The sequence below is a fragment of the Emys orbicularis genome, chromosome 4, assembly GCF_028017835.1.
Source record: "Emys orbicularis isolate rEmyOrb1 chromosome 4, rEmyOrb1.hap1, whole genome shotgun sequence".
Lineage (NCBI taxonomy): Eukaryota > Metazoa > Chordata > Testudines > Emydidae > Emys > Emys orbicularis.
Genome location: NC_088686.1, coordinates 25,902,721 through 25,928,687, shown reverse-complemented (window position 1 = coordinate 25,928,687; position 25,967 = coordinate 25,902,721). Strand labels below are relative to the sequence as shown.

Genomic DNA, 25,967 nt, shown 5'->3' with positions numbered 1-25,967 from the left:
TTTATACAAAGAACAGTGACTCACAAATCTATTTAAATTTTTTAATGAAAAAGCACTACAAAAAGAAATCTGATAAAAAAGCTTTTTGAGTCAACTTAAATCTGAAACAAGGTCTTTATGATTTGTGGGAGTGGAAAGTCATTAAGGTTTCAATTCCAAATGAAAATTAAGGCTTTTAAATTTCCCATAATACTCACACTGACAACCTTTCATACATAATTGCTGAGGAAGAGTTACTGTGGTCTTGTCACCATTTTAATGATTTGCTAGTATACTGACAAATATATCCTCCCTGTGAAATCCACCATGCAAACAAGAATAAAAGCCAGGGTTGGCTAAAGAAACATTTGGTTCAGACAGACAGCAGACTGGATCTTATTACTTTTAATTCAAGACTTATTAGGTGTTAACAAATTAGAGGGGTCAGAAATGGAGCAATCAAGGGACAAGGTGGGAGTTTAGTTGGCAAGGCAAGGAAAAGAGTCTTTAGTTATTATAGCACGGACATTATTAGCTTTTGGCTGAGACAAAGAGAAACATAGCAGTTGAGGATTCATTTCCTTCATGACTATGGAACTGTGTCTCAGCCTAAATTGCATTAGGAAGTCTTATGTTGTCATCTCATCATAAAAAAACAAACCTGAGTATAACATTTAGGATCACACGTGTTCATAAATTAGATAAGCTGAAAGACAACAACTTCCACCACCAGCTATTTCTCCTCCCCTCTCCCCCCCCCCCCCAAATTGTTGCTTTTGCAGTCTACTAGGACATAAGTTTACCTGTTGTGCATTTGTCTTGCCTGTCTGTTATTGGTCTGGACAGTGGTGCTTATTGTTCTTTGTCTCATTCACCTGAGGACTTCCTTTAAGAAAAGTTTGTGTTTGCTAGTAATATTTAGGGTGACCAGATGTCCCGATTTTATAGGGACAGTCCCGATTTGGGGGGCTTTTTCTTATATAGGCACCTATTACCCCCCCCCCACACACACACACACACTCCCTGTCCTGATTTTTCACACTTGCTATCTGGTCACCCTAGTAATATTTAACATTAAGATGTTGGTAGCACCTAGAGGTCTCAGTCAGGTCAGGCCTCACCTCGTCCTAGGCAGTGTACATGTTATAAAGACCCCTTCCCAGAAGAACTTGAAGTCCTGTTTCAACTTTATTAATCCATAAACTGGGAATTCAGAGCACCTGGGGATTTTGGTTACTGAAAAGGAGAAGAACTGCTCCTGACTAGCTCTGAATAATGTGTTTGTTATTATTTGTATTAGTCGTGTCTAGAGGCCCCATCTGCAGCCAGGTCCCATTGTGCTAGGTACTGTACCTACACGTTATAAAAGGCACTTCCTTTCCTGAAGAGCTTAGAATCAAAATGTACAGACAAAGGAAGTATTATTAGCCCCATTTGACAGGTAGGGAACTGAGCCACACACACACACACACACAAAAAAAAACTTTAAATGATTTGCACAAGGTATCACAAGAAATCCGTGGTCAAGACAGAAAATGTACCCACGTCTTCTGAGTTCCAGGGCCTGAGCTACAAGACCACCTTTCCCTCCCGTAACTGTCCTTGTAAGGCTTAAAATTACAGCAACAACAACAAGATCTTTAACCACAGAGCAAGAAAAACCCAGGTTTTTCATTTGGTTTAAGAGATGACAGAAGGAAACAAAACAGCCACGGCAGATTAGACTTCCACAAAATCCATAAATCAAGGCAAATAAAAAACAGACCCACCTACAAAAGTTGTTTAAATATACCGAACGGAGTATTATTCTGTTCAAATGCAGATATGTAACATAGCCTGGAGGACTGCAAATTGCAGAAGTAGTTACAGTTAGAGGTGGAATCTTCAGCAATTCCAAGAGAGAGAACATCTCAACAAACAGGGCATGCATTATCTTGTTTCATGACATCAAAAAGGAATGAGTGTTCAGGCTTTGAGAACGGATCCCCGCGTTTTAAGAGGTGGAACAACTAGTTAAGAAGATGACAAAAGAAAAACTTCTAGGAGAAAACTGCATTGCAAATGTTATCACATTTGCAAGAGAAGATCCACAACAGTAGCTGAACTGTAAACTGTTTATAGTATCAAATTAAAAATCATGACCGAAAGAGTGAATAATTCAAAACCAAGAAGGCAAGCATGACACACATGTAATAGCAAAGTATAGAACCTATCAGCAGTCTGCAAAGTATCAAACAACTGACTCGCTACAGTGTTGGGTTTGAGTAGCTACCATCATCATCAAGAACAAGAGGCCTTTTTATCAGTTATTTTTACAATATGCCATCTTTGTGTGCCACATGAACCACTGATGACGATCATATAACCTATAAGTATGTATCACATTCGACTGAGAACAAGCTTTAAACTCAATGGGAAAGAATTAAGAGCTCTGCAGATCCAAAGCATAGATCAACCTTGTATTCAGCTTCTGGGAAATTTACAAATACGAGACTGATTCTACAAATGCAAGCACCAAAAAGAGGGAGAAGAAAGAGCAACCAGGAAGACAAAAGAACACTACTGTCTCAAGTGCTTTAAGATCTACTGATGAAAAGCACTATATAAGAGCTAGGTATAGTTGTTGTTATCAGAAAAATGCCTTAAGATTATACGTAAAATACCATTTTCTTTATAACTCTGTCAAGAGCTAAAATGATTGCGCATCTGAAAAGGATTACTTCTGGCCCCGTTACCCTGTTGACAGCGTAGGCATCTACTTGCCAAAAATTAACAAAGGTGTTCCAACATAAAACTTTACTATACTGAAAATGGATCCACAGGAAACATACATCATGCTAAATGTGGGGTGGAGGGGGAAAGTCAGTGAAAGAATCAACACAGCTATTGAAAATAAATAAACCCCTTTAATAAGAAGATGTGGCTCAAACTCCTGGCCATTCATTAAGGAACTGGAGAACGTTCCCATTGCACATAAAGGCTAGGTCTATACTGCGCACTACTGGCACTGGCATTTCAGGCACATGTCGGTACTCTTGGCCGTCCAGCATCTTGACAGATAAAAGGAGACACAAAGTCAGTCCATCGGTGGTGCTTAGCAAGGATATGGGAAAAGAGCCTGATGCGTGAGCAGCAAACCTTTCCACAGTGGCTACCGCTTCACTCGCCAGATGGAGGTTGAAGCATACTCTGCTTCCTGGCTCACCTGCAGGCTTCGGCCTGGGCTCTCTGGTGGCTCTCCACGGTGACTGCACCAGCCTGAACCCAGCTTCTCCAAACTGAGCGATTGTGGGCAGAATTTTCCCAGTTGTCAATGGGAATGCTGAATTTCTTGAGACTTTGCTTGACCGTCTCACTGTATCAGAGATTTGGCCTTCCTCTGCATCGCAGGCGATTCTTGCGTTGGCCATAGAGCACAGCCTTCAGCAGATGATCTCGAGGCATGCGCTCCATGTGTCCCAACCAGCAAAGCCTGCGAACGTCCAGCGTAGTCTGCATATACTGTAGGCCAGTTCGCCCAAGGATCTCGGTATTGGTGATCCACTGATCGCAAGCAACTCCAAGGATTTTTCTAAGACATCAGAGGTGGAAACTCTTCAATCTCCACTTCTGCTTGGAGTCCTTAACCCAGCTTTCAAAACGTAAAGAAGAGCATTAAGGACACAAGCCTGATCCTCTGTGTTCAGGATTAGCAACTTGTTGTTCCAAACACGTGAAGTACGTTTGCCAAAAGTGACAGAAGCTTTGCCAATTCTTGCATTGAGTTCCCTATCAAGGTTAAGTGAGCTGGTAAGAATTGAGCCAAGATAGCAGAAGTGACCCACGTTATTCAAAGCTTCATTATTGACTTAGATTTTAGGTGGAATGCTGGTACCTTCTGACAGGACAACTGTTTTCTTGATACTGATTACCATGCCAAACTTGGTGCATGCATCAGAAAACTTGTTCATTACAACCTGCAATTCATCGGGTGAATTAGAAACGAATGCAGCAGCATCTGCAAAAAGCAGATCCCAAATAGTAAGCTGGGTGACATGCCTTCTGCTCTGGAATCGTCTGATGTTAAACATGTAGCTACATGCCACAGTGAAAAGCAGGCTACATCCACACTGCGGTGTGTAACTACACGTGTTAGTGAAAGGCTCTGGGAGGGGGAGGCAGCGACAAAAGGCTTCAGCAGCTGCCTTACCCTGTTGCCTCTCCCCTGCCAGAGCTTTTCCTCACTGCTGGAAGCCATTCCCTCCTGCAGGGAAAGATTCCAGCAGCAGTGAGGCAGCAGGGTTAAAAATTTTATTAAAGTTAATGTTTAAAATTAAATATACACAAGTTAAGAGGGAAGGTACTGTACATCTGGGGTCAGGCTTGAGTTATGAGGGATTACAGGTATTGGTTACAAGGATGAAGAGATACATACATATCACATAACCAGCATAGACCCAGAGTGGGGTGCGGGAGTTTTTAGAGCGTCAGTGGATAAGTGGGCTCGGGTACGCCACCCATGGAATGTATAAAGAGTCCAAGTCAGTATCGGTGTAGCGAATAAGTACATGGGTGGGGTGCGTCCCTTGGTTCGTCAGGGAAGGAAGTGGGTTATTTCCCTGGTCTGCGGTCTCGATTACTCAATGTGGTATTGACGGTATCCTGTGATGTGTTCCATATAAATGTCTCTGGACCACCTGATGGTGTCGGACACCATAAGTTGTCTCATGAGCCGGGCGTAGCGTCGACCGACTCCGCACGCTCTCAGTACCAGCTCATTGTGGGGGTCCCACGAGCCCAGGGCTCCCACGATCAGGGCGTGTATCTGGACCTCGTAGCCCTGGGCTCTCAGGGTGTTGGCCAGCGGGTTGTACTTTACTACACTACTAACAATAACAGTGTAGATGGGGGAGGCACTTTATGGGCATGAAGAGAGCTGTGTAGGGTACATACCCTAAGGATTCGGGCGAGTCTCTACTCACCTAAACAATGCTTCACCTTCTACACTGCTGTTTGCACCCATTCTGGAGTGTGTGTAGTATATGTACTCTACACATTGCCATAAGGAGTGAGCAGTATAGACGTACCAATATAAGGAGTGGGTAATGACAGGAGAGGTGTTCATGGGACAGGACATAATCAATGATAACTAAGGTCATAGAACACAAGACATATCATAGTAAGAAATTGCACGTGAAAGACAGATGCGAGTCTTCTAGTGCATGTCTGACACTTAATGGTCAAGTCAAAGCAAGGAATGCAGGGTGCAACCTTATATTTGTAATACCTGGTATCAGCCTAGATTCTGAGGACTCTGGTTAGAAAACTTTGGTAACTCCAACCAGCAGAAAGATATCAGATAAGGATACTGACAGCAAACTTTTTGCTACAATGGTTTCCATAGAAATATTGAGCTTCAGGGATTGGAAATGCCACAAGGATTACCTAATTTTTTTTAAATAGTTGTTTGTTTTTATTGATCTGCTTTGACTTGTCCTCTTTATCCTCTCCCTTTTCTTTTGATAGAATCATTCCTTAGTGACAGCTCGAGGCAACATCAGTCCTGCAGCTTACTGCACAGAGCAGCACGCTTACCACACAATACAACCTAATTTTCTTATATCGGGATGCACCAAGCCCACAGGCAGGGTGGGGCCCACCTCACCAGGGACCAGTTGAAACAATAGTATGGTGCCTACTTCTCCAGCTCTAGTCCAAGCGATGTGAAGCAGGAGCAGCCTTATTTTGACTCCATGGTGGTGATAACTTGAGCCCCCTGGGAAACCCAGAAGTCCTTCCCCCTTTATTGTGAGCCTAGCTGGGCTCATGCAGGCTCCCCCCCCGCCCCTCCATCCACTAATCCCCTAGTTTCCTCCATAAACACTTAAGCTCTGTTTCCCTATTGTGAGACCAGATCCCCAGCGGCATAGCAGAGCGGTTTGGGGCAGGTGCAGGAGAAGAAAGGAGATCAACACACTGTCTTGAGCCTTACTGCAGGGGGTAGAGAGGGCAACTGACTAGTTTTGCAGGGTGTTGCAGATTTGCTTGAGCAGGCCCTGCAGGCAGGGCTGGGTTGACACTACAACATAAGATTGCTAGACTATCACCCTTCTACTGTTCGATCTTCAGTGTGCACCTGACCCGTGTACCTGAGCCCACAACCCCTCCAATCGCCGCTATTATTCCCAAATTCATATGGTCACGTGAAGAGAAACCCACGATGCTAATGTGACACAAGCAATCCCCTAACGAAAGCCAACAGGCCTAACGAACGGCTCATACATTACGGAGGAGCCTGCAAACTGGCATGCTCATGAGACCCCCACTGAAACCCATCCGCTAAATTCAGCCCTGGTTTAGGATAGCTTTGACTAGGCCACTGGCTGTCTGGAGGCAGAAAGGCTGTATCCACCTGTTGTCTCTTGTCTTAGTCTTAGATTGTAAGTGCTTTGAGGCAGGGACCATCTTTTTTGTTCTGTTGGTGTGCAGTGCCTAGCATCATGCGATCGTGGTCCCTGACTGGAGCCTACCATCAGGGAGACTGGAGCCCATAGTAATCAAAACTGCCCAAGCAAGCTGAAAAATTTGGCACCACTAAAGTGGCTGTTGACGGGGGAGGGGGCTGGGCTGACTGGCCGCTTCCTGTGGCAAGGCTCCTATGGCTCCGAAGGCTGCGTTCCCTAGTAGAGAACCAGCACTACTGGTTACCCTCTCCCAGGTTGAAGTCACCTCAGAGCACAACAGACCGAGCTGGTACAGAGAGGAGTACAGGCCAGTGAGTCAATGCTGATGAGTAAGGGTTTGTGAGATCCGGAACAGGCCTCAATTATCCTAAGGAGTGCCCCGATAGTGACTAGAACAGCATTTAAAAGCTGCACTGGATGATGGGACATCTGGTTTCAATGAGGATGTTGAATATCACTCCTGTTCATATACAGCTAGACTGGGTGTTACAATGTAGGGGGAGCATAATGCCTCAGGGGGGCACTCTCCCCCACATGTACACACTGTGCACTAGCCAGTTGCTCTTCTAGGTGCCCAGCACCACTCCTTGAACCTGTGCGGAGGAGGGGACAGGTGATTTGCTCTCCAGAGGGAGCAAGGGCCAAGCAGTCCTTGTTATTGTGATCAGCTCTTGCAAGGGCAATATAAGCTGGGGGCCCCTCTTTTTCTGTGGTCCCTGTGCACAAAAGCCAATTGCAACCTGGCCCAAATGGTGCAGATGGACAAGACAACAAAGGTGGCATATATAGCGTGCAATGCAGCACTCCGATACCTCAGTGGTAAGTGCTTCAAAAATGCCTATATATACAGAGCTACCCAGAGATCATTTCTGAGTGCTGTACACCATGCATCCCATTCACAAATAAAAGCGCTCATTAGAAAAATGGAATTGCTGCCGTTTTAAGCCTCTGTCAGATGAAGGAGCGATTTACAAATGTACATGAGCAACGATGCTTCTGTTACTATGGAGAGTCACGTGCTGGCATGATTGCTGATGCGGGAGACGGAGTTAACCTTCTTCTTACTTCACAAGTCAGTAGGCAACGGAAAGGCAGATTCTCTGAGACAATGCTACTTTTCCTGCCAGTAGTTATCTATTTGTGGAAATGGGTCAACCTCCTCGTGGTGGACATGTTAGTGTGCGAGTGCCTAGCAGCGCTGCTTACAATTTTCTGTCCATTACACAGGCAGTGGAACGGCTGCACATAACTACTTCTGGCAGCCAAGTGTTTCATGAATTGCAGCAAGTTAACCACAAGGAGATGATGACATTTTGAGACAGGGCATGACAAATTCCAACTCCCAGACAAAAGGCATCTTTAAAAATAACCATGCAAATGGGAACACAAAGCTATACAACCCATACAGGTAAAAGCTGCGGATGTGAGTTCTGGTGCTAAGTCACCCCAGTACTGCCAAGGTCAGCAATGTCATATGCTTTGCAATGCGATGAGTTAAGGATAGATTGCCCATGAGTGAGGACGGAGTTCAAGCATGAACTGGCTTTCCTTGAGTCACAGCTTTAATGCTATTTTACACTGTTTTTTAATCTGCTAATTTCCCTTATTCTGCTGCTTGGAAAGTGTATTGGAAATGGTTGTGTCGATTTAAGCCCATTGGCTCCTAGCCCTTTTCTCCTTTCCTACTGCCCTCCAGAACACCTGCACCCGAGGCAGGCCTAAGGCAGAAAGATGCCCTGGGAAGCTGAGACAGCAATAATAGGCCCCAGAGGAGGTGAATCTGAGGGCGGTATGGGCAGAGTCATGAGCGCCACACCATCTCGCTGCTCACCAGCAGGAGAGCATTGGTTACACCTTCTCACTGGTAGCAGGAGCTGTTGGTCACTGAGCTCTGCCCAGTGCCTCCTAAGGCATTAATCCAAAGGTATGGAAGACACCAGACACTTAGGCCGCGCATTCCCCAGCCCTCATTGCCACAAAGGCATAATTATCCCTTCGCCTTAAACAGGCCCACTATTACCTGCTACACCACAGTGACACCTCTACTAAATCTCAGCCTGTTTTAATGGTCATGCCCCCCACATTCCCCATTCACTGGGCATGGCAGGACTGCATTTTGAGTTACTGTACCTGTCGCTTCATTAGATCGCCGTTTAATTCGATCCTCTGCTTTATCTGATCAAACGACTCCAGAGGAACCAAATCATTTACATTGCAACAAACATAGTTTACATCCCTTATTTTGATTGCTTTTGACAGGTGTAAGTGGATAATTCCATCAAGAGCCATAGAAAATTGCCTTTTAATCAATAGGGAGTTTTCCCTCCTAGGGGACATCTCATAACAGTGAAAGGTCTCTTTGGAAGAGAGGCCAAAATTATGAATGAGAGTGAAGGAGAAAGAGTTGAGAGATGCTAGGCAACGGATGCAAATTTCTAAAGATGACACCAATTTGGGGGGCCCAGCTTAAACATCTATGGCCTGATTTTTAGAAGTACCCATAACTCCCAGTGCAAGTCTAAAAGGAAGGCATGAACTCAACACCTCTGAAAAATCAGGCGTTAGGTGTCTCAAGCTGGTCTCCCAAAAACTGAGGCGCTCAAAATTAGCGAACAATGAAATTAGTGGCCTGAGGAGACTCAAATCACATTCTTGGTGGCAGTGTTTGAAACCTGGGCATTTTTTAATCTTCTATTCACAGACCTGGATAAAATTACAGAAGATTTTAAGTGTATTCTGCTCAGGTCTTACATTTAAAATTTCAGCCCAGGGCAAGTTTCCATGGTTATCATGAAGGATTGTAGCTCATGTTCTACAATACTAGAGCTATTGTCATGTAAAATACAGCAGCACCAAAAAATTAATGTTTCTACAGCACTTTGAAGAGAAAGTGCTAAATATTATTAGAATAAGCATATTAGATTTGAAGCTTGAGCCAACCTCAGATCCAGGGCTCTAGTTTGGCCCATTCTAAAGAACGAGGCTTTTGTGGAAATAGGATCCAGATCTGGGTCCAGATTTCACTGCCCTTGCCATATAATTCATGTGGATGAAACAGAGAGTATGCAAGAGAGCGGAGTCTGATGTGAGTCCCTCTCCAAAGAAAATTTTACTGTAAAAATTAACTTTTGGGATTCCATTAGAGCTATAGAAAAATGTCTGTTTCTTCAGTGTGTGGCAGGTGGTCATTAAGATACCTTAAACAATCCATATCCCTTGTTTCTGCCAGACCTTGCCTACCCCTACCTCCTTTTGGTCTCTCAGGCCTCATTAATGCACCCTAGCAAATGTATATAACGATTGCAATACTCCAATAACAACAAAGGACTTTGGCCCTAAAGAGAATGGGTAGAGGGAGAAAGAATGGACAGAGGGAGAAAGAAGTATAGTAAGGCTGCACATAAGATCAATACCAACCCGCAGGGAACAGCTCTTTAAACGACGTTTCTTTGCCACCATTTTAAACATAATATATTGTCCCCTCTAGGTAAATATGTGAACATTTACAAGCGGGAATCGGTAAAACTAGTGATCTTTCCACCCCCTCGTCCTCAGAGATAATTCTTCTTCCATTGAAGAGGATAGCAGTGATGAATTATTACAGCAGAGACATTAATCAATAGCCTAATTGCCAAATGCACAGATTTCCTACAGACCTTTTTGACCACTCTGGTTTTTTAGAAAATTGACCTAGCTAGAGCTGGTAGCCAACTGGAATAAAGCGCAGGACACACAGGAAACAGCAAGACAAACTGAGGAGCGGCTTAGGCACCCAGAACAAACAACTTCAACGGGAGTTGAGTGTGAACCTCTCAGGACAAAATTTGGCCCTTCGGAGAAAAATGAAAAGCCCTCAAGTCTTGTATGCACTGGGATTTTGTCCCCATCTCATCCATCAATTGCTAGTGTGTTTGCACCAGTACAAACCTCTAGTGTGGACAAGAAAAGCCACAATTTGCATTTACCCTTGTTTCAAGCAGAGTTAAACTGGACTGGTGAAAATCACAGCTGCCCTTGTCTTTACTAGTGGTTTACACCATTGCAATACACTGGTGATTGGTCATCAGTGGCTGGTGGTGGGAAAAGTCCCACACACAGACAAGGCAGAATTGTTCTACACTGGCACCAGTGTCAGCTGTGCAGAGTCCCAGATGTGCACACAAATCCTATGGAAGCCAATTGTCTTATGCTTTCAACTGTTATTGGATAACAGCAATAAGGGTCGGATCTAGAGTCTGCTAAAGTCAATAGAAATACTCCCTTTGACTTCAGCAGTCTTTGGATCAGTCCCTGAGAGTCTAATTTCCCACATACCTTACAGTTAAGCAGCAATATGAAATATCATTTACAGTAAGGCCAGACAGATTTCTACCTGGCTTTTTACAGAATATCCAGAAACATGGTAGATTTTATACACTCTTCTAGTAAATTTGGGGTCATCACTTATCTTTATTACCATTATTACTGCTGTTGTCAGTAGTTAGTCACTGAGCTCTGGATACTTCTCTGATAAAAGGCCTACTAAGATCCCCTTGCACCACAGAACTGATACGCTTTAAAGGAAAGAGAATGGGAGGTAAGAAAAGGGAAAGTGGGGCAATGTTCTTTCTCCTGGCTACTAAAATTAGCCTGAATTTACCTGGAGAATCTATCATTTCATGTACATCTTCTCACCTTGGGTCTGATCCTCAGTCCATTGAAGTCAACAGGAGGATGGACAGTGGACGCTAGATTAGGTTCTTGTGCTTCTATACGCTTGTAGGAGAAAGGGAAGGCAAGGCTGTGGTTTAAACCCTGTTCTCTTGTACAGACCTCCTTCAAATCTAATTTGTCCTGTGAGAGATGAGTCAAATGGCCTCCAAGTGCTTGACTCTTTCGCAAAACCACCATCCAACTGAAATCATTCTGCTTAATATATAGGAAAGCATGATCCCCACACAAAACCTGAGTACTCTTACTCCACGTCCTATCTTAGGCTCTTAGAGCTAAGAAACCACGTAGGGACTGTTTTCTGTCTGAGTAGCTGGGGGATGGGCAGCCTGGGCATTTTTTAGTTTGCCTAGTGCCATAAAAAATTAAAACCTAGCACCAGTGCTTCTCTGCAACAAGACACTGAGGAAGAAAGTGAACTCCACTCTCCTCCTTTTATGTCTCTCTATCAACCCTCAAATTATCCCCTTTATTTTTATCCAAGGGAGAAAAATCAATCCAAAAATGTAAAGAAATTTGAATTCCACCTTCTCGTGCTTACGGCACAAGAATCACCAAGCGGAACAAATGGACAGAATCCATGATGCAGAGTGTTTCAGTCTCAGCTCAATCACAGACTCGACTTTCTGCATTCTTTATGTTCACCTGTCTCGCTCTTCCACATTGCAGCAGTCTTACCAGAACTACAGCACACAGTACTGAGAGTGCTTCAGTGCCAGACTTCTTGCTGCCAATCAAAGGTTGCCAGATAAGAGGCTGCATTTGCATATGTATTCACAACCTTTTCCAAAGGCACAGGGCCTTTGCTGAATACCGATGCCATCGGAGAATGATAACTATGCAAGTCATTTTACAGCTTCCCTACCTAACTCACCAGATCAGGTTTACTGGCATCCGTACGTCGTGGATTATTACAGAGTGTAGATTATATCTGCCCACCAGCAGACACGAAACTATACACGTTCCTGGTAAAAAGTCATTGTCAACATTTCCGAAAGAGACCATCCTAAGTGTTTCAAGTTGGGCATCCATTAAACAGAGGAACCTAAACCTGTCACCACTTCTGAAAAGTTTCCCCTAAATCCACATTGCTCCTTTCTACACAAAAACCCAACCCAGGCCGCCCCCCACCCTACACACATGAGATCCTACCAAACCTAATAGTCCCTTCTCCTCTGTGTGGGTTATTTCCACTCAGAGAAATAGAAACTGAGTTTCAACACAAAGTTTTCTTGGATTTATCCCATCAGGGCAAAGTTCCACATGTAACCCTTGGGCTCTCTCCCGTGGGGTGTATATCCCCTGAACCCAGGCTTTCCTTACCCTGCCCAATACAAAATATCCTGAGAGAACCTCTGGAAGTAAAGGGTATCTATGCTGTGTCTCCTTGCTTCTACACCACAAGGCACTCACCTCTTTACAGTTCTTTGGACTGCATGGAATGTGCAGGGGCTACAGGGTTTCCCCAGCTACCAGCATCAAAAGGAGGGGGTGAGGCAGCATATGTAGTGCAGGGAGAGTGGTTGCACAGCTCAGAGTGAGAAACTAAGCAAGTTATCACACAAGCTGCCATAACTTGTGTCAATGACCCTGGCAAGTGGAGAATCTAGCACAGTGGTTTTCAACCTGTGGTCCGCAGACCCCTGGGCGTTCGCTGACAATGTCTAAGGGGTCTGCAAAAGGTAGTTGTTACCATAGAACAGTGGTTTTCAATCTGCAGTCCACTGACCCCTGGGGGGCTGCAGATTATGTCTACGATTTCCAAAGGGGTCGGCACCTCCATTCAAAATTTTTTAGGGGTCCACAAATGAAAAAAGGTTGAAAACCACTGATCTAGCAGCTCAGGCTCATGCACCCCATAGCACTGGACAGTAGTGGGGAGTTGGAGAGGAACCTTAGAGAGGGGAGGGTTGGAGAGACTGGCATGCAGAGGTAGCACTCCCCACTTCCATGCCCAACTTGGCCCTGCAGTTGCAGACTTTCCTTTTCTTGTGTAAGCAGAGGGAGGCAACTGAATTCTATCTAATGTTTTTCTACGGCGCCCATCACCATGGCATCAGGGCCTTCCAGAAAGAATATTTTTATGCTTTGCATTAGCAAATAATCCAGTTCACAAAAACATCTGGTTACCATGAATGGGCTAAATTCAGCCCTGGTGTCACTCTACTGAAGTTAGTGGAGTGACACCTAGGAGGAACTTGACCGAGTGTATCAAAAAGACTTTGTGACCCTCCTCCCACAAAGAAAGAATTTAGAATTAAAATGTTTTTGGGTTTTTTTGCACAATGCACATCAGGCAAAGCATCTGAAATGCAAACAGCAACGCTTTATAAAATAAGATCTACAATTCTGCTTTGAAGACATTTTAAAATTCTGCTTCAAATTCATGAGATGGTAGAGTAGCGGGAGAAGCAAATTACTTTTAAGATGCTGAGTATGTCCTGCAACATCTGAGGACAGTACCAGCCTCTAAACCAGCATTCCCTGCCCTGAGTTAAATGGATGTAATGTGTTCAACTGTTGTAGGGGAAAGGCAGTTATTGCAAGGGAACTCGGAGCATGGCAAGTTAGTGAAGGATAACACTCTTCAGGATTGGGCTGATAAGCGCTGAGTGACCTCAAGTCCCACTCACATTCTCTGTGGCCCTGAGGCTTACCCATAGAACACCAGGACCTTGCCATGCCCTCTGCTCCCTCCGCCACTCCTAAAACCCCTTCAGTCTTAAGGGACAGTTACTTGGCAACTCTGCCAAGTCACTCTATCTGCCCCCATCCTGTGGTTCTCCCATGGGAGGGGATGATCTACATCTACCCCTTTGTAAGTGTAACATTCTCACATTTGGAACATGACAAGTTGACAACATCAGTCAGAACCGACTCCCCCACTCCTCCCTTCTGACATTCCACTCAGTCCTTGCTGTTGCAAGCTGTTGGTGCTGAGGCTGCCGTTTCTAAGCTTGGAGAAGGAGGATGCTGTAGTTTATACCCCATTTACCACAGAATATTCCAATCTGATTTGGATATTCTGGTGGAAAGTGGTTTGAAGAAGCTGAAACTCCAGCCGTTGTGTATGAGCCCAGTTTGCTTCCTATTGATTCTTCTCATCTGAATTGTGCCCTTTAGAAGTTCTTCCTGTCAAATTTGAAATCTTCTTGCATCCCAGACTTCTTTCCCCACAAATCTGGATTTTAAGGACATTCCGGGGATATGCTAGTAATAATACTAATATTGATAATAATATTATTACTATTTTACAGCCAGCTCAATATAGACTTTACTGGGAATTTGCCTGCCTCAGAAGAGCAGGATGAGGCCTGTCATCATTCCATATTGGGATTTTTCTAATTGTGACCACACCGCTGTATCAAGTATAAGTACAGTTTCAGTTATAGAATGATCCCTGCCCCTCTGATTATTTCACAAGAGGAAGGGGGGAGGGGAAGCAAAAGAGTTAAGCTAATTCCTAAACATTGAACACAGTCTTTAGCTACTAGGCATTGCTCAGTTTCAGACAGTCTGCCAGTGAAAGTCCCATGGAGTTAACAGGTGATACTTTTATCCATTATCTGGCAGATGAGGACTATAATAATTCCAACATCCCAACTATGCTTTTATCAAGCTCATCAAACTATCCGGCAAGCAGCTAAGATAAAACAAAACACTAACAGGAAAAATAAATGTTTATTTAATTCAGAAAACACATAGTCAATTTGCCTGCCAGGACTTAAAACAAAAAATAAAAGACCATCCCACTGTCCCCCCACCCCCATTAATAATGCATCTGATGAGCATTTAACAATAGTGTAACTACATCAGAACAGCTCCACTATGAACTAGTTATCAGATTAACAGGTTTAATAAAACCACAGAGAAATGCACAGGGTGCATTTCACATTTCCCAGAAGATCACCTACTGTATTTATTATCATACAATTACTACTCCTTATAATAAATGATAACATGCATTCCCAGAGACTCTTCCGGATGGATGCAATGTCCAAAGGTCAATGCACTAACCCTCACAACGCCTCCTTAAGACAGGCATCTCCATTACACAGGTGGCGAAGTGGAGGCAGGGTGGTTAAAGCGACTTGCCCAAGTTCAAACAGGAAATCTGTGGCAGAGCTAAGCACAGAACCCATGTCACCTCACCCCAGTTGTGTAAACACTAGACAGCACTTCCTCAAACAGAACTAGAGAGAGGGAGGAAGTGGGGGAACAGACTTACCATTGAGACCATTGGGGATACTCCTGTGGTGAAGGGGTGCAGACAAGTCATCCATAGATCTCCTTATTGCTCCAGCCTTATTCTCGACAGGTTTGTGATGGTGGAGGTGATGGTGATGATGATCTGGGCTCCCTGCGCTCCCAGTGCTGGAGGTGCTACTCCCATCCCCCACATCCCTGGTGCCAGAGCTCCCATTCAAATTGGTCAAACTGGCCTGGCTGTCTATAGAGCTCCTAGAGCCAGCTCCATTTCTCTCTTCATCTAGCATGAGGACTATCTCCTTCAGCTCCATGTTCTCCCTCATGAGGGACTCCTGCTTTGCCTCTAGCTCCTTCAGCTTCTGTTGATACATCCCAACTTCTTTCCACATCACACTGGCCGTGTGCCTCCCAAACCTCTGCCATTCCCTGGACAGTTTTTTGCCTTTCTGCCGGTCATCATCCAAGAAGCAGCAGAGCTCTCTCAGTTCCTGATTATCGTCCTGTAATTTCTGATTCACCTCCTTGAGCCCCCTGATCTCATGCAGATGAACCTGCAGCCTCCTGTTTACATCCTTCATTAAGTTGCCATGTTCCACCATTAAGTTCATTTTTTCATTTTCTACTTTCCTCAATCTTTTCACCAGCTCTTCCTTGCTCCATCTCATCATCTCTTCTTCTGAAATTTTGTTCAAGTCTTCCTTAGACCCTTCCAGAGAATTTTTTGCCATATTTGAGTCTAGATATTGTTTCTTTTTAAATAATAATAATAAACAGTGTTTTCTGGAACTAAAATTTACTGTAACATGTTGGGCAGGGAGAAAATTATAGTTCTTCAGAGAGGATGGGGCAAGGGAAAAAACAGCAAATTCACCTTGAAAGATTTGTCGCCCATATCAAAAACCAAAAAAAGGGGAGATCCAATTCAAAGCTTTAGAATTCTTTTAATTAAGTCTCCAAAGTTATTCAATCGACTTACCCTAGGAGAATTAGTGGAGGCTAATCAGCAACGGTCAGTCTTCTTGGATTTGCTCATTTCACTTGTTCCTCTACAAAAATCCCAAACCCACCGATTTCCAATAAACAGTACAAATAAAATAATAAGGGCACCATTAATTCCTCCAGTGCAGACCCAGCTTTCCCGATCCGATCCCTGTCCACATCACAGCTGCTGAGCTAGGTAGCTGGTTTTTAAAATAACATGTGAAATAGAAACCTGTCCCTCCGGTTGTTTGTTTTGCGTTAATTCCGAGGCTGCTGTCCGGATGATGTCAATGCCTTTGTAAATTGCACGTAAAAAATTTCATGACAAGAGGTGGTGAGCGAAGGAGCATTCCTCTAATGGCACAATCATCAGAAAGCAGGAGCTCAGCTACAGGGCTTGAACTGGTCCCACCTACTTCTGGGGAGGAGAGCGGAGGTGGGGGCCCCCTCCAATATTGCAAGAGAGAAAGCACAGCACAGATCCACTAAACAAGAGGCTTCCCCCACCTTCTTACCCGGCTGCTGCTGAATACAGACGGTTTTTTGCTCCGGGAGAGGAGGATTAGAGAGGCAGGGACCTCCCCCCGCAGCCTGATTGGGTATCAGAGGCTGTGGGCAGGGACCTTGCCATGCTCCAGACTTTTCAGGTTGCATTCGCTTTGCGCCTCGGGTCAAGTTACTGGGGAGAAGTGGTGGCTCCCCCTAGCCAATGCGAGGGCTGCAAAGCGCTTTCAAAAAGCAGGTACAAAGGGAAAGGTAGGGCAGCGTCGCCTCTTAAAGGGGCCGCACTCCACACATACACAATCTGCCTTTGCCAGCGTCTCGCTCGGGCTAACCCAGCAGCCATGTGTCACCGCCAGGCTGTGTCTGAAAGAAGCCGGCTGCTCCTGGGAACACAGGGGACGCAGAGCCTCTACTGCCTTATTGTATGTCGGTAAATGGCCCCGACTCTTGCTCTCTCTGCAGCAGTTGCTGGTGAATTTGGTTTATTTGTGCATTAGGTTTGCTGCCTGGGTTCCATTATGAGTTATTCATGCTTATTTATTTATTATTGGTTTGTTTTATCCCCGTTTATTACCAGGATCCATATAGGACAAGGGATGTGGTGTAAGAACCCTCCCCCCGCCCCCCATCTCTTGATGCAGCAACCAGGAAAGCAGGTGGGGTGGGGTATGTGGGGAGGGAGGTGCCCTTTATTCCAGCAGCAGAGATTTCCCAGTTCTGGGGATATTCCTTTTGTTGTGATGGTGCCTCGGTAACCACGGTGAACGGGAAACACGGTGCTGACCCTGGGATTGCTGGCACAAGCAGGCAGTGTCACAACAGCTGCAAAAACAACCCATGGCTTGTTGTTTGGAGGGTTTCCACTGGTCAGTCCGAAGCATGTGTTTTGGTCGCCTACTAAAGTGGCACCACCAAAGCTGAGGTCCTGCGGTCGATCACTTGGATGGCTTTCTATCATTTTGTAGGGCTCCGCAACATCACAGGGATGGGTGCATTGTAGCTAGAGAGATAAATAACCAGAGAGGGGGAAGCAGCCCCTCCTCTAACTCCTGCCCACATACAGCTGAGGCTATTCTACCCTGTGTAGGCCTCCTCTCACAGCCTCCATCCTGCTAGCCCTTATCCTGTGCAGCCCAGCCCACTGTCCTTCTTCCAGCGCTGTTACGTAACATGCAGCCCCTCCTCAGCCCCATTACGTTAGATAGTAAGGTCACTTCTCCAGCCACTCTCCCCCTAGAAAGCCTTCATCCTTCTCTGACTCAGTCTGTGTCAGCGTTTGGCCACACCACAATATAGCTTTGGAACCAAGTCAGTTTTCTTCAGCGTATGTACTAGTGCCTCCAGTCCTCTGAGTCCCACTCTTGTGGCTGCTCCTCTATCTGCAGCTGGGCAGCAGCCTCCTGTGACCTATGCCTCAGCTACTGTAGCCCACTGGTGAGTGTGTAAAACGGTGCCCTCAGTGCCCTCTCAACAGGATAGGGGTCTGTTAGAGTCCCCCGTTGGTGCGGCTTGGCTTGTAAACTCAAGCTGTCATGGTTTATGCTTTTAGTTCTGGAGGCCCCTGGTTCAATCCTTGGTGTGTCAGCCAAGATGGTGGCCATCACACCACCACTATGGCTGCCTCAAGGGTGAGGCAGCCCTGCCTCCAGGGAGGTGAGTTTTGTTACCTTACAAGCTAAGGCCCTTCCTGCTGCTACACCTCTCACCACAATGAGGGGAAGGGAGACCAGTACTTGTGGCACACAGAGCCTTTGGCTAACCTTAGACCTTTCTTTGACCAGCCTTTCCTGAAGGATTACTCAGTACTAGCCAGAGGGATCTGGCAATACTGGTGGACATACTCAGCTGCTGTCTAGAGCAGTGGCCCAGATATCAGAGTGTGTGGGGACTGGATTGGACTGCTTCTCAAGTGGGCAAGGTGGAAGGAAGTGAAAGGCACGGGAGTGGGCTAGGTCAGCCTCAGATGTTTGCATCGTCTCAGCCCACTACGCGATAGGCTACAGTAGGGGTGTTGGCTGTGCACCAGAAGAGACATCCCTTCCCTTTTCATAGCCATACCTCTTCACAGGGACCCTCTTTCCATCCACAGCCTGTGGGGTGCTCAGCTACATGCTGAGCAAATTCACATATAACCCCCAACAATGGAGGCTGTTCATGAGTTTCTGCAGCAGCAGCTGAATTGCACGATTCCTAATTGTCCATAGTTTTAAAGGGAAAAATACAGAAAGGGCATTTTCTCCTACAGAGCCCACTATTCCTGACATACTGCTGGTTCGGAAGAAGGAGCTGGAGGCCAAGAAGAAGCTGGTCATAGCCGGTAACAGCAGTACTGCTTAGCTGCAATATAATGAGTGCTTTCTGAGGAGCAGGGATAGCCTTGGAAGGAAAGTGAGCAACCAGCTTTGGCTTGAAGTCATCCCTATAGCTAGGCCTGGCAATTTTCAGCATCCTGCTAATGGCCTTCCCATTGTCCCTGAACCCAAGCATGAGAATGAGGAAAAACAGGTGAGTTGGGTGCATGCACAGAGTGCAGTGGTCAGCACAGGGCCCAGGCTTGCTGTAAGGGGAGGGTTAGCTCCATGTTGCTGGAGAAAGAGTGGACAGTAGGCGAGATGCAAACTCCAGCAATGCAGGAGGGAAGGGTCTGGGTAGGGAGCTACAGAAGTGTCATTGGACTATGTTGATTGAAGAGCTGCTGAATATATCTGGGAGGGGTTTAATATTTGCATAGTGCCAAGCAAGTGCTAGGCAGTTTTGTGATGGTTGTAGGATATCTCATAAAGGCTACGTGATAATAAATAAGTATGCTTTGCACTTATGTGTCACTTCTCATCCATAGATTTCAAAGGAGGGTAAGTATTGTATTACTAGACCTATTTTACAGATGGAGAAATTGAGGCATAGAGAGCAGTGCATTAAGTCAGTAGCCTTGCCAGGAAGAGAACACAGGTCACCTGATATTTAGTTCTGTGCCCTATCTTCTGGACTCGCCACTTCTCTACACCCATAATTTTAAATTTACTTTTGCCACGTACTGTGTTGTAAAAGAAAAAATGCACCAACAATTAGTTGTGGTGGTGCTGCCAGCCATTTCCTTTGTGACCTTAACCTGTCTTAGAATGTCCCTACTGGGAAATCATCACCTTCCTTATCCAAAGGGAACCTCAGTCAATGATTCATTTGACCTCCAGGTTAACTTTGTGCACTCTCAGTCTTTTGGCCACATTGGAAAGCTGGTAAGGGCCTGTGGCCTTGATGCCCTTCTGGCAAAAAGCAACTTCAAGTCTGATGCATCAGAGCATGGTCACAGAGCAATGGCCCAAGGAATTCCAGTTGCTGCCCTTTGGTGTTATATTGTTAAGTTTAATTCAATAAATTTGCAGCCTCTTGGACATTTTTCTGGGTAAGTTAGTCTGGGATCATTGGTTTCTGCCTCTGGCAATGTCCTCTGTAAGTAAAGACAATTCCCTACTACTCACTGGAGCAGAAGAGAGGGACTTCCCTGCCTCTGGTGGAACACATTCCTCTCCATGGATGCTGCTAAACCATCCCTTAGCCAGGCTAACTTTTATCCCTGGCTCCTAAAGAATGTAGGATAACAGCAGTCTGAGATTGAGGACACCTGCTAGATCCCCGAGTGTGGGATATGCAGGTGGTCCCCAGTATTAGATATTTAACCGGATCAATCTACTTCTGAAGAACAAATTTCTGGCCTGTACATTGAATCTGATTGCACCAAGTGGCAGGTTACCTTGGGCTCCAATACAAGGATTTTATCCCCTACTGGCAAATGACTCAATCCAAGCACTGCCCTACACTTTGCCTGGAGCGAGCTCATACTGGTTTCATGTTAGGGTGTCCTGCTGTACAGTTCTTGTTCATAAGCAGGCGCTCATGTTGTCAAAATAGCAATTGTGTAAGATCAACATAAGAACGTAAGAACGGCTATACTGGGTCAGAACAAAGGTCCATCTAGCCCAATATCCTGTCTTCCGACAGTAGCCAATGCCAGGTGCCCCAGAGGGAATGAACAGAACAGGTAATCATCAAGTGATTCACCCCCTGTCACCCATTCCCAGCTTCTGGCAAACAGAGGCTAGGGACACCATCCCTGCCCATCCTGGCTAATAGCCATTGATGGACCTATCCTCTATGAATTTATCTAGTTCTTTTTTGAACCCTGTTATAGTCAAGAAGATTCAGTTTTAAAAATAAGAAGTTCTAGGTCATATTTTATCATTACACTAAGTACAAAATAACTCCTGGCTTGATGAAGAGTGGGATTGTAGAACACCTGAAGGTTTGGAACTAGATTCTGACTGGATCCCACATGGCCATGCAGGGGAGACAGATTGCATCCCCCTGCACAGCTGTGCAGGATGAACCCACATCGTGGGAAGAGCAAGGGCTGTGTGTCCGATACAGCTCCCCCCTCAGAAAGGGGGAGGAAGTTGGTGGAGCCAGGGCTTTGCCCCCATGTGCCTGTCAGCACAATTGGCTGCATGTGGTGGGGGAGCATGTATGCTGCATCTAGTAATTAACTGATACTGCATAGTTATAAAGAGGAGCTCCAGGAGAAATGTGTCCCATAGGGGATCACTGAGGCACAATGCTTAAGGGATCTTCCTGGAGCAGGTCAGCTATGTGCTGCCCCTTACTCCAGGTTGAATCGAAAGGCTCAAGCCAGCCCTTTATTTTTAGTTAGCCCGCTGTAAGGTCTCCCTTACCACTCCTTGCATCTCATCTTCTTGCATGAATAATAACAATACTGTTCTAACTCCTGTGGCTTTTCATTGGCAGATCTCGGCATGCAAGTCAAAGAAAAGCCAAGGTGTAGAGTGGCAAAGTGACTTGGCCAGCAACTCAATGCAGAGCAGAGAATTGAAACCAGGTCTCCCACTCCCCAATTCACTGGCCCACATTGCTATGCAAATGCAATGATTCCTTTTGTAACATCTCTAGGTTGCTTCATGTCTCAGGCATCGGAGCATTTTCTGGGGCAAGCCCTTTATTTACATGGCTTTAATCACATCGTCTCTTATAGGAAGTAAAAAGTGCTTGTCCCAGGCCCTCCCAGTTCTGTTGTTTCAGGAGTGCTCCATCCTCACTTGTAAAATTACCCTTCAATTTGCTGGGAGGGAAAGGAGGAAGGAGGGGTGAAGGCAGAGGGAGTTGTTTGGAGATGTCATTCCACAACATCACTAGGAGGAGAAGGCCGTGATGATTGCGCGATGCAATCTGGACGTGGCTGGACTGGGCAGCATATTACCAGGGCTGCCCTTGATTTGCAGCACAGAAGTTAACTTTGTGGCGTCAGAGTTGACCTTGTTCCCCAGAGAAGCTGTTTTTTCTGGATTATTTTTTCCCCCCCTGGAGGAAACTCTAGATGAATCTGCTCTACAGCTGGCTTTGCAAAGAATTAGCCTAGTGAACAAAAGAGCTCCAAGGGTGAAAGTATTAATATACACTAAGAAGATAAATCATTGTGATGATTAATACTTAGTATATAAGGATACAGACATCCACTAGCAGCAAATAGACATGAATGACTTGTATTTGGTGGGGAGGGCTCTCACCCAGACGTCTTTCTTTAAACATGGGTATCGTAATGCTTTTTAAGTAGACGAAAGCATTGTCAGCTTGGGAAGCTGCTGAGGGAATGTGTTGTCTACTTAGGGTAGAGGGCTCAGAGTCAGGACTCCTGCCTCTGTTCCCAATTTTGTCACTGATTCTGAATCCTCTTGGGCGTGTCACAACCTCTCTGTGCCTCTGTTTACCCATGTTTAGAGTGGCTCTGATGGATGTTGAGGCGTGTCTGGAACCTCTGTCAGATTTTTGGAGGTAAATGACTACATCAATGCAAGATATTATTATTCACAATACATATTAAGGTATTTAAATAGGTTTATGCCTTTATCTCAACAAACAACACACATCCTGGGATATTTTTGAAGGGCTTGTGCTTTCTACATCCAGCTAACAAAGCCAGTTCCTCTGTGTGGTTCAGCTGGAATTATGGTTCTGCTAGGCCAATTTCAGATGGAAAACTCAGAGGAGTTCATAAACAACACACCAAACATTTGGTTTGTTACATTTAGCCGCGGGGCCTTCAGCAAGCTGTGAACGAAAAGTCCTTTTAATATGCATGTCATCATAAGCTTTTTATGTCCATGTAATACTGCATCAAAGCCTACCACTTGCACTGAATTTAAAATAACATTCTTTTTTTTTTTACTTTATTTGGGGATTAATTTATTAAGCCATTGTGTAACACAACAAGAATTTTAGGAAAAAGTTACGGGGCCAAATTCATCCCAGGTGTCACCCCCATTGAATTGAGTGGGGTGACGCCAGGGGTGAATTTGGTGCCTGGTATTAGAAAATTACACATCACATCACTTAAGTCTTACCGAAGCATTCCCTCTACAGGGCTGAGTCAGTATTACAACAAACACTTCTAACGCTCTGATCTAGGCTAGTGCTTCTCCCCCTGAGATTCTATGGCTCTCAGGAAACCCCATCTCAGAGTCAGGTTTGACCTCAGGAAGAGGAGGCAGAGATCCCAGGGGGGCTCTAAAAATGGCTTTGCACATGCACTGGAGCTGCCAGCATCTCTTCCTATTCCTCCAAGCAGCCTGGAGTGGGGAATGAGAGGAGAAATTAGACCAAACTCACCTCTGGCACATTGATGTCAGTGGATTTGTCCCTGCTTACATGAATTTGACCCATTGTGTCGGATGAACTTGCAGTGAATCTTTTCCCAAGTAACCATGGTACAGTGCACTGTGATGTGTCTGACTATCCTATGTGCTGATTAAATCTTAGGATGCAGTATCATGACACAAGCATTGCAACAGGGTGCCCCGATATCACTCCATTGCTTTCTGACTCCCTGTGAATACATTTGCTGACAGAGTGACTCTCCTGCTCTGCCAGGTTGAAGATTGCTTGTCTAGACAACCTAATGCTACAAACCCAGATCAGAATGAACCCTTTGCTATCGAATGCAAGGGGCCAGATCCCCAACTCAGTGGCACTACGCCAGTTCACACCAGCTAACGATGTGACCCTTAGAGTCTAAACTCCATTAATCACTTACCCAAGTTATAAATCTTCATCCCTATTAGTCTTTTCCCACAAATCAGCGCCAAGGACTAATCTTTGATTAATATTTTTAAATGCTCAATCCAGGTTACGACAGTGAAAGTTTCTGCTACATGATAATACAAACTATGCTACATTCCTAATCTGTGCAAATGAGATTTATCCATTGCTCCAACTCTAATTAAATAGTAATTTGAGCTTGAGCATTTTAGACCTCGCTGTCGTGTTTAATTCTTTCTTCTTTTATTTGTTACCCACTATATGATCAGGACCAGATCCACTGGAAAGCCCCATGAAAGGGGTCTGTCATCCCATTAGCCCCTCTAGCTGAGATACAACATAAAGGCAAGATCCTGGCAGAATATGCAGCTAAGTACCTAGGTACTGAGTTCAGCTACTATAACTAGGCCAAATATTTCCTTCATTCTGCTTGTGAAATTCTACCTGACATCAATAGGGAGTTTCATTGTAAGAGGTGAGAGCATCCATTTGCTTTATAATTCAGGAGCTAACAAACAGATAAAATGCACCAGCAAAATATATATATATATATCCTACAGTAGATTCAGGGAACAGTTAAGATTGTGATCAACCACCGTAGGCAAACTCTTCACCAGTCCAAAAGTCAGATCCTAAAAATGCCATTGTGTAGCGTGTTGGTTAGATTTGAGATAAATACTTCCTGAGATAGTAGATCAAATTCTGTTGTTCTTGCAATGGTGATTGGGAGGGAAGGTGTCCATTGGAGAAATTCTCTGTTAAGATGTGGTCTACGCTCTGAAAAAAAAATCAAGAAGCCCTCTTCTAGAGTTTCCTGCATTCTCTCAGTAACATTATTGGGCCCAGATTGGCTCCAGGGACCTTTAACAGGGCTGTGGGGGGAATTCCAAGCTAGCTCTCTTTTTTTGTTTCACTAAGGCCTGGTCTACACTGGGGGGGGATCGACCTAAGATACGCAACTTCACCTATGAGAATAGCGTAGCTGAAGTTGACGTATCTTAGTTCGACTTACCTCGCGTCCTCACGGCGCGGGGTCGATTGCCGCGGCTCCCCCGTCAACTTTGCTTCCGCCTCTCGCCGAGCTGGAGTTCAGCAGTCGATGGGAGAGCGATCGGGGATCAATTTATCGCATCTACACTACACACAATAAATCGATCCCCGATAGATCGATCACTACCCGCCGATCCGGCGGGTAGTGTAGAGGTACCCTTAAGTGTTAAGAGTTTTAACCATGGTGACGGTGGTAAGTTTCATGGACATTTTTCATTAAAATTTCATTTTCATTGAAATTTTCCAACCGCCTCTAGTGAGTGGGTGGGTTTTTTCACCAACTTTTTGAAGATTTTGTTATATTAATCTTTAGATACGTAAAATAATATAGGAAGTGGGGTCTAAATCCTAAAAGGCTCTGGGCACATGCAACTCCCACTTGGGAGTTACAGGTAATCAGCACTTCTCAGAATCTGTCCCTGAATATTTATATTTAACAGTTATAGCAAGAATTTCACTGCTAGCTAAATGGGGGGAGGGTGAATCCTATTTCATGGTATATATAATCAGAAGACTGCATTTCAGGCCAGTGATATCAAAGCCATTTTTCAAGTGTTGAGAAAACCCCCAAACTACTCAGAACATTCTAATCAAGAAGATGGCAGTGTACAAATGAACTACAGGCAACATTAGCTGAGTCACCTCATCTGCCAGAATCCAGCAATGAGCTGTGCCATTAAGATCTTGAAATCAAATGTTTAAACAAAACTAAACATATTTTTTTCTCTTACAGAATTTACAAGACATCAGCAAAAAAGAGGAATATAGAAGTAGCCAGACTGGATCAGACCCTCCTGTATCTGACAGTGGCCTGTACCAGATTCTTATAAAGACTGTGCAAGAAACCTGCCCAAAGGGTGAGTTTCTTCTTAACCACCATCTGTTACTGGTTGGCTTATGCCCAGAAACATGAAGGTTTACATCTCTTCTGCAGATATTTGTAATCCTATCTAACCTAACAGGAGACTAAAGGGACATTGTTAATAT

The 25,967-nt window shown here is 44.9% G+C and overlaps 1 protein-coding gene across 1 annotated transcript in view; it reads right to left on the bottom strand.

Annotated features, from left to right (window-relative positions):
* The window catches only part of CCDC85C (coiled-coil domain containing 85C), a 156,318-nt gene extending 140,249 nt beyond the window's left edge, over positions 1-16,069 (bottom strand). Inside the window, exon 1 of the mRNA XM_065404104.1 lies at positions 15,361-16,069. Coding sequence (XP_065260176.1) covers positions 15,361-16,069 — 709 coding nt within the window. The remainder of the gene's footprint in view (positions 1-15,360) is intronic.
* Between the last annotated feature and the right edge of the window lie 9,898 nt (positions 16,070-25,967).